This window comes from Ochotona princeps, chromosome 26, assembly GCF_030435755.1.
Source record: "Ochotona princeps isolate mOchPri1 chromosome 26, mOchPri1.hap1, whole genome shotgun sequence".
Lineage (NCBI taxonomy): Eukaryota > Metazoa > Chordata > Mammalia > Lagomorpha > Ochotonidae > Ochotona > Ochotona princeps.
Genome location: NC_080857.1, coordinates 5949868 through 5959170, shown reverse-complemented (window position 1 = coordinate 5959170; position 9303 = coordinate 5949868). Strand labels below are relative to the sequence as shown.

General features: G+C 54.8%; 1 protein-coding gene across 1 annotated transcript; it reads left to right on the top strand.

Annotated features, from left to right (window-relative positions):
• The first annotated feature begins 431 nt into the window (after nucleotides 1–431).
• SERPINA11 (serpin family A member 11) lies at nucleotides 432–6771 on the top strand. The gene is made up of 4 exons (XM_012926795.2): nucleotides 432–1061; nucleotides 2393–2666; nucleotides 4268–4415; nucleotides 6427–6771. Exons 1-4 carry the CDS (start codon nucleotides 440–442, stop codon nucleotides 6628–6630), a joined length of 1248 nt encoding a protein of 415 aa, XP_012782249.2. The 5' UTR covers nucleotides 432–439; the 3' UTR covers nucleotides 6631–6771.
• Nucleotides 6772–9303: the final 2532 nt, after the last annotated feature.

Genomic DNA, 9303 nt, shown 5'->3' with positions numbered 1-9303 from the left:
CACCCTGATGTGAATGTGGGCATCGCCAAGGGGCAGCTTAATCAGGGCACCGCTGTGTGGGCTCCTATTTCTTCTCCCCCACCCCCTGGATATTTAGTCCCTAGGGTGCTTCTTGGATCAGACAGAACTTTGAAAATTATGAGTGATTGAAATAATGACTGGACAGAGTAAACGAAAAAGGGGAGAAGAAGGGAGGGAGAGAAGAGCGAAGGAGAAGATAAGGGAAGGGAAAGGTAGGGTGGGAGGGGCCCTGGCATGCTGGGCTGTCAAAGGGCTGCTACTCCGGCTGAGCCCCAGTCCCTCCCCACCCCTTTGCTCACTGCAGTCAGTCCATAGCAGCCTTGCGGGATAGGACTTGAGGGGCTTATCCCGTAAGTGATAGGAAGCCATGAAGTTGTTTATAGAAATGATTGATGTGTTCACGGTTTGGTTCCAGAGGATGGGGCCCGCTTGGTTGTGGCTGCTGGGAGCTGGGGTCCTGGCCTCTGCCCACAGAGACAAGAGTCTGGAGGTGCCCCGGCCCCTGAACCCTCAGCTCCTGGAGCCGGCCCCTGCCCACCACAGGGTCACGCCCACCATTACTGGCTTTGCTTTGCGTCTGTACAAGCAGCTGGCGGCAGACTGGGTGGGGAACCTGCTCTTCTCCCCAGTGAGCATCACCAGCACCCTGGCTCTGCTCTCCCTGGCGGTCCAGGCCAACACCTCTGCCCTCATCCTGGAGAGCCTGGGCTTCAACCTCACTGAGACCACAGCGGCTGACATCCACCATGGATTCCAGAGCCTCATCCACACCCTGCAGCTGCCCAGCCCCAAACTGGAGCTGAAAGTGGGCAACTCCCTGTTCCTGGACCAGCAGCTGAAGCCACGGCAGCACTTTCTGGACAGCGTCAGGGAGCTGTATGGGGCTTACGCCTTTTCTGCCAACTTCACGGATTCCGCCACCACTGGGAGGCGGATCAACGACTACGTGCGCAAGCAGACATACGGGCAAATCCAAGACTGTCTTCCGGAGTTCCGTCAGGACACGCTCGCGGTTCTCCTGAACTACATCTTCTTCAAAGGTGAGGCCTTGCACACACAGAATTCCTTCTCTTCCTAGGCAAGGACCTGCCTTAGCACAGGAGGGGCTAGCAGGTGTCTGGGCCAGCCTCGTGGGAGGATCTGGGCATGAGATGAAGTTTTCTCAGCTTCAGAGGGCTCAACTGGAAAGACACAGCACAGCACTGGGGGGCATGAGCCTTCAGAAGAGATGCCCACCCAGACTCAGGAAAGGAGGGCAGGCTTTCTGGAGAAGGAAGCAATTGAGCTGAGCCTGAAGAGTGAGTGAGTCAGGCAGGGACTGTGGGGAGAAGGAAGTTAAGTTGGAACAGGTGCACAAGGTAGAGAGGCCAGTGGTCATTCATTTGGCTTGACTGGCACCTCTGCTATCATAATGCAGGGAGCCTGGGAGAGTAAGAGTAAGGGTGTTGGCATGGAAGAGGCATCCTGAGGACCCCAGGGCCTATCCAGGGACCCTTAGTAATGCAAAGTTTTAAGCAGTGGATTGATACACTCACAATTGTTCAGGAAGATCAGTCTGGCTAGAGTCTGGAAGATTCTTTAAATAGGAGTTGGAGTGAGAGCCAGGAAGCAGAGCGGTCCAGCAAAGTGGTCCAGAGTGAGTTGGAGGGTGACCTTGAATACAGCTGTGGCTTCTGGGTGGAATTGAACATACTTGGTTATGGCTGAATGTGGCCATGAGGGACAGGGTGACATGGACCCCCTCCTCCCGTCTCCAGTGCCCTCGGGGAACAGCTGTGGGGCAGAGGGAAAGGCATGGAGATGACGCTGATCACGCAGACATGATTGTCATTAACACGTTCTGCGTTTGGGCGCTGCACCTGCTCTGCTGAGTTCTCAGTTGGCTCACTGAGGACTTTTGGGGTGGGCAGGTGAAGAAGAGCTCTTGAACTTCTCCATAGCAGGCTGTCATCCAAAGCCGCTGGGCACAGAAGATGCACCTGTTGTTTGCCAATGACCTGGCTGTGAAATTGGGGAGGGGGAGCAGTCTAGAAAAATTCAGTGAGACTCAGTTTCCTCAATCCTAACACGGGGGTAGTAATCCTTGTTCCTTTCCATTTTATGATGATTTGAAGAAAACTCCCTCACAACAGAGGTTTAGGAGGTCTCTTCAAAGCCAAGTTCCTCTGAAAAGGGAACAGAGAAGAAACTGTTGGAGCTCCAATTTGGGAGATTGCTCTTATGGTCAAGCCAGGACTGAGCCCAGGCTACCTGACTCCTGGCTCCAGGCTCCATGTTTGCTTTCCCAAGAGGCAGCTGCCCGGGCTGTGTGGTTTTCTGGCTGTGTGTCCCAGAACGAGTTCTCACAGTTTTCTTGGTTCTGTGTCCTCAGCCAAATGGAAGCATCCCTTTGACCCCTACCAGACCCAAAAGACGGAGAGCTTCTTTGTGGACGAGAGGACCTCTGTCCACATTCCTATGATGCACCAGAGGGCAATGCATAGGTTCCTGTATGACCCGGAGCTGGCCTGCACCGTGCTGCAGATCGAGTACAGCGGGAACGCCCTGCTGCTGCTCGTCCTCCCCGACCCCGGGAAGATCCAGCAGGTGGAGGCCGCCCTGCAGCCCGAGATGCTGACCAAGTGGAGCCGGCTCTTCCTGCCCAGGTGAGTGACCAAGGACATGGGCGCAGGCAGACCTGGCTCTAGAGCCTGAGCAGGTCTGGGTCAAGTCCAGCTACTGGAGGGCAGCATCCAGCTTGGCCTGCAGCCCTGCCCTTGATACCCTTCAAAAAAGCGCAAATTTCATTACCTTCAGCTTGTTCTCTATCTCCCTTGTTTGGGATTTTGGCTCTGTCATAGCAACCTCATCTTCTTTCGGTTTACTCCGTCTATTAGTTTCTTTTTGGGGCGCATCTTCTCTGATGGGGTGCTCTGGTTTGCGATTTGGTCCTGAGTTCTACTATCACTTGTCCCACGATAGGCCACCCCTAACCTGAGCAGTCTAAGTTAGCCACGTTCCTTGCTTCTGTATGTGCTGATTGCATTCAGCTAAGGCTCTGCAGTCAGATGGTGGCTGGGGCTGGAGCCCCTGAAGGAGTCCTGTGCGTCTGGTGCCTGGCCTGGACGGGCCAGAAGAGGCGAAGGCTGGACGACTTCTTTCTCCCCATACAGTGTGTCCTCAAGGCCAGCTTGAGCAAAGCAGTCCAGTGTCCGTATTGCCACATGGCAGCTCAGGGCTCTAAAAGGAGGTGCTGTAAAAGGCAGGAAGTGAAGTATTTGGCAGAGATTTAAAAAGCAAAGAAGAGCAGGGGGAGAGGCCAAGGTTTAAGGCTTGTGACTCTCCATAGCTTGGGTTACCACTCCCTCCCCCTACCTGCTCAGATTCCTTGGAAGTTGATCCTACTCTTTCCTGCAATGACAGAATGCAGTTTCCTAGAACCTTCTGGAAGGGTAAATTTTTCCCTCCTTCTCATGTTGACTTCCAAGAAGCAAAATCAGTCCATCACTCTCCTGAATCTTCATGAGCTGGAGTGGTGCTGTGTCCCTGCAGGCCTTCCTCTGAGTTCAGGCTTGGAAGCAGCAGACTCAGCCAGGCTGGGGGAAATGTGTCTTCTGCGCTTCTGTCCATTCACATATGTGAAGTGCCCACTGTGTGGCAGGCTCTTGAACACCTACCAGGTGTTGAGCTTGCTGCCAGACACTGTTCTGCTAGACACACTCAATGCCCTTCTGTTCATCAGTGGCCTGGGACCTGCTCCCATGAGTGCTGCCCTGGAAGGTTTGCAGATTGGCTAAGGTCTTCTGCCTTAGTCGAAACTCTGGGCCCCCATGGTGCCTGGGAGTGACTCAAGTATGGTGACAATTCTCGAGGTTGAATTCACATTTCCAATCTGACTTCAGCAGAGGCAGCAGTTTCCAAGTTGGTTATGAACTCACCAAGCTGTGGGGATGCCCAGACCATTGTCCAACAATAGATAGGGTGAGAGTAACCCAGGCAGAAAGGGACAGATCCGTTAAAAGCAGTTTCTGAACTTTGCCCGAGGCACACAGGTGGGCCAGGAGTCACCTCAGATTCTCCCTGAGGAGTGATGACTAGGGTGCTCTGGGTGTGGGGCATAGGATGTCGGCCGTGGCAGGTGCCACTGGAAGACCGATGAGCCCAAGGACCAGGAGCCGCTCCTCTGTCCCTCTGCTCAGGGTGCCAACAGACAAGCGGGAGTGGCAGGTACCACGAATCAGCACCGTTTCTCTGATCCCTTCTGCAGCCTGTTGGATTTGCACTTGCCGAGGTTTTCCATTTCCGTCACATATAATCTGGAACAGATCCTTCCCAAAATTGGTCTCACCAACATCTTCAACTTGGAAGCCAACTTGTCAGGCATCACTGGGCATCTCAACAAAACCATCTTCAGGGTAAGGAGGTGAATGCGGCAGTATGTGGGGGGAAGGGGATGGGAAGTTCCCTTGTGCGTGGTATGCTGAATGGCAAGTATCCCAGCCTCTGTCTTGTTCTGATTCTCTCCTGCCAAGACTTTGCACAGACAGCTCCCTGCCCATCACCCCTGCAGGGACAGCTCCCTGCCCATCACCTCTGCAGGGACAGCTCCCTGCCCATCACCCCTGCAGGGACAGCTCGCTGCCCATCACCCCTGCAGGGACAGCTCCCTGCCCATCACCCCTGCAGGGACAGCTCGCTGTCCATCACCCCGGTTCTGCGTCTCCACACACTTCAAGGCAGGAACATAGAATTCTGGCTAGCATAGAGGTTCATTTGGGAGACATCTGTGGAACGAGCAGGCTTTGGTTCACGCCTGACACTTTCTTCGGGGGGCAGCTATGAAGCTCCACCTGCCTTTGTGGCAACCAGAGAGCACTGGGGTGGTAGCAAGCCGGGGAGCCCCACAGCCCAGCACGTCACCCCGCTTCCTCTCCCATGACAGAGGTGGGTCATGATCATTGGTCACAGACCTGCTTCGTCCATCATCTTATTCACGCAAAAGATAAAGAAGCCCAATTTGGGACATACTATTGCCACGGCAGCGGAAAGCAAGAAAACATGTGCCATGGCTGTAGCACTCTCCCCACCTGTGGCCTTCGCCAGGACACTCACATGCCCTGGTTAATCCAGAGCCCATAACTGAGACCCTTGTCACCAAGAGGGGCTGTGTTCCATCCACCCACAGCCCTGTGAGTCCTGGGAAGAGGCAGGAAATGGAGGGAAGGGAATGTATATATTTGGGAAGAATTAAGCAGACTCCATGTGTGGAGGCAGCAAAGCCTGAGTTTCGTTTGTCCTGGGTTTTGGGTAGAGCTGGACATTGCCATTTGAGCCATGATTAGGAACTTCCTAAGGGAAGTTTTTGTCTTCTATTTGGGAAGGTGATGTTGAGCTAGATTGTGCAGCCACGGCACTATGGATAAGGTCATGTGCATGACTGTGTGTGTGTCCATGTGTGTATGCATCCATGTGTGGTTGACTATGAGTGTGAGTTAGTTCATGTTGGGATACTGGACAGAAAAGAAAAGAAGTAGTTTGACTTTTGAATTTCTTCTACGGTGACTTTCGATGCTAGATTTACCTTTTCGCAGAGATATTTTGCAAATGAAAGCATCAACAAGGCTGGTATTGATCAGGCTTGCTTGTAAAGCCCCAGGATCTTTTTTTCCAGGATACTGTGTGAGTCAATTTTAGAACATGGAGCAGGGGAGCAGGGCAGGCATTGCTCGCCGCATCAGGTGGCAGGGGATGCCAGGGCTCAAATCAGAGTGCCTGGGCAGAAGAGCCACCTCTGCTTTCTGTTCCTGGATGCCCTGGGAGGCAGCAGGTGGCAGCTCAGGTGGTTGGCTCCTTGGCATTTAAAAGGGAAACTCAGCTGGAGTTTCTGGGTTCCTGGGGTTGGTTTGACCCCGGCTTTTGTGGGCATTCACACAGTGAACCAGTGGATGGGAGCTTTCTCTATGTCCTCTCTGTCTCAAATAAATCAATACATTACTTTTAAAGGGCAGGGGGGCCAGGGGGAGTTCCTTGCACGGATGCAGGTGGGGACTTAGCACATCAGACATCTGGCACTTCTGAGTGCACCTGAACACCCCAGAATCAGTCAGAGTAAGATGAGCACCTGACACGTAGGGAGGTTGGGTGCAGCTCCCAGCAGGAAGTGACACCATGTGCACAGTACTTAGAAGGTGCCTGGGAGGATTGCCATTGGCCTATGCAGGCTGCTGTGCCCATGGAAGTGATGGGTAGAGACAGGGTGAGCCTGAGGACCTGGCAGAGAGTTGAGGGAGAGAGGCTGGTGGGTGGGGCTGGAGGGTCCTGACAGAGGGGCTCTGCCCCTTCCTCCTTGGTTCTGTTGAAAGCAGTGTCTGCCCTTGCAGGCCCCTGGACTGATGCTGGCTCCTTCCCTCTCCTCTCCTCCTCCAGGTGGCACACAAGGCAGCAGTGGACATGCATGAGAAGGGAACCCAGACAGGGGCTGCCTCCGGCCTCCTCTCCCAGCCCCCAACCCTGCGCGCACCGCTGGCTCCCTCTGCCCGCTTCAACAGGCCCTTCCTGCTTCTCCTCTGGGAGGTGAGCACGCAGAGCCTGCTCTTCCTGGGGAGAGTCGTCAACCCAGCAGCAGGGTGACCATGACAGGAGGCCTGGGGCTGGCTTGCTTTGTCTCTCCCCGAGTGGGCAGAAGGCTGGCATCTGCCTACAGCCCAGGGATGTGGGGCCGGGCAGCTCATCAGTGTGTATGCAGTCTAATAAACCTGACCCTGGAGTCTGCACTGAGGGGCAGTGCTTGCCAGGATGGGCTAACTCGTGGCAAAGTTGGCCACGCATGCTGTGCTCATTTCACATGTGACGTCAGCCCAGGTTACAAAGTTGGAAATGACGACTGTCCTTGTGCTGTGGCCTCCTGGGGGGATGCATACCACTGCCACTGCTACTGTAGTCATTTGCTGGTGTCCCCTAGAGTAAAGGCCACAGCAAATAGCACAAAGGACATAGAATCCAGTGGTCAATCTGGGGAGACAGTTAAGTGAGGCAGCGTTGCCCAGAAATCAGGGCCAGATCATCTCAAGAGAAGGTTGGGCCTGGATCCAGGGCCCCCAACCATGTCACGTGAAAAGCAGGGGGTGTTAGGATGGGCTGGTGCGGTCACAGACCACCAGCCAGGGAGGCAGCAGGGCCCAGGACAACCACAAACACAAGCTGAAGAAAGGCAGGAAGATGGGGTGACGGGGAAGTTGGGAGCCACATCCCACCGACATAGGGTGTCCTCTGGAGGGGCTGTCCAGCTGCCCTGTGTGTGTTGCTCTAGAAGCATCTGTGGGAGACTAGTACAGAAGCAGAAAGGACCCTGGCCCAGGTGCACACCATGTGCGTGGCGATGCCTTCTGAGCTCTCTCTGGATGAATCTTCCAACATCCTAGAATAAGGATTGGTCAAAAAGCCGTGTGCTCTGAAGGTCGTAAGAGGGCAGGCGGCTGGACACACCTGTCCCACTCCCTCTCACAGCCCTAACTCTCCCAGAATTCCCAGTGGGGAGGTATGAGTGAGTTGTGAAAGAACAGTGGGAGGCCAAGGGCTCTTACACCTGTGACTTGGCCGTGGCCTTGAGCCAAGGTCATTCACAAAACCCTGGTGTTCTGACATATCCCTGAGACCTGAGTCTTGGATCTTGGCATTTGGATGATCCAACATCAGGAGGAGTGGCAGGTGGGTGTGAGAGGGAGACACGTCGCCAGACGAGTCAAGGGGAGATATTTGCTGCAAGCATGGTGCAGCCGCCCCTGGAGGGAAGCCAGCCAGCCCCCTGAGACAAAGGAGACCTAATCTATTCAGGGACTCTGGCCAGCACCCACTTCCTGCTGTGCATACACGGAAGTGACAGAGAGCTAGCAAGACATTGGAGCTGTCTACAGCGTGCTTGGAGAGCGCACCTGCCAGAAGAGCCCATCCTGACGTAGACCTTTGAACCCAGGGCTGTGCATCCATAGACAGAAGGATCCTGCCCGGCAGCTTGTGAACTAGGAATCGCAAACATCTATAAAGGTTCTGGTCACGAAAGGTTTAACTAAGGCCTGCTCAGCCTGGGTTGACCTGAGTCAGTTTTATGTTGGGGGGAAAAGCTTTCTCTGAGTTCTCGGGGGTCCCCCAGGTCCCAGGGAGACTCAGTCCCATATTTCTGCAGGCGCATTCAATGGAGAGAGGCAGTGGGGGGAAAACATAGGTGCCACGCCCACGGCCTCTGCAGGTAACTGAGGCCACTGATGTGACCCACAGTCTCCAGGTGCCATGCGGAGGACACGGCTCCCAGGGAAACTTGAACTTTAGATTGACATCCTTTGAATGCAAGGGTGTTCCCTGAAAACATCATTCCTTGTTGTTTATCTAACATTCAAGCTAACAGAGGGTCTTGTGTTTGTACCTGCTAAACCAGGCCCCTGGGCAGGGGGTGAGGTCAACACTGAGTGGGGTGAAGGGACAGAAGCTGCAGGACAGCCGGCCTGGGCATCAGGGCACACACGGCAGTATGGGGGACGGGGTGAGGGGTCAATGGATTCAAGTGCTGCTGTTCTACTTGCCAGCCAGCCCCCTGGCACGTGCCTAGGGAAGCAGCAGAAGACCACACAAACATCTGAGTCCCTGCCGTCCAGACCCGGGTGGAGTTTCTGGGTCCTGCCTTCGGCCCTGGCTTTTGTGGCCATTTGCCAAGTGAACTTGAGCATGAAAGCTCTTTCTCCCCTCTGTACCCCTCTGTGCTGCTCTGCCTTATGGATATTTAAAGGAATCTTCTTGCATAAGAGGGTTCGGAGGCGAGATCTGGGAGGCAAAGCCATGTCAGGATCCTGCTGTCCGCTGCGTAAACAAATCCAGACTGAGAAACACAGCCCAGCGGTCACATAGCCATGGTAAACATGAACCCCCTGGTCAAGCTGGGTGAGGCCAGCAGCCCTGGCTGACCACACACGTGGGTGAGTCCAGCTGAGGTTGGCTGTGCCTGGACCAGGGGGAGCCATCCAACATAGCGGGGGTGGGGAAGTGAACCGCAGGGTGTGGGAAGGGAAGATGGGAGGTGCATGTACATGTGGGTTGCCCCAGGCTCACCCCTGCTCTCTTCCTCAAGCCCCAGAACAGAGCGGCCCAGCAGGTGCGGGGGGCTTCTCCTGCGCTCATCTCAGGAAACAGGTCCAAGCCCTTCTGTCCAAACCTGCTCTTCGCACTCCTTCACAAGAATCATTCCCAGAGGTTTCCCTAAAGCAGTCCCTGCCGGCAGAGCCCAGAGTGTGCTCCTCACGGTCGAGCTGTCAG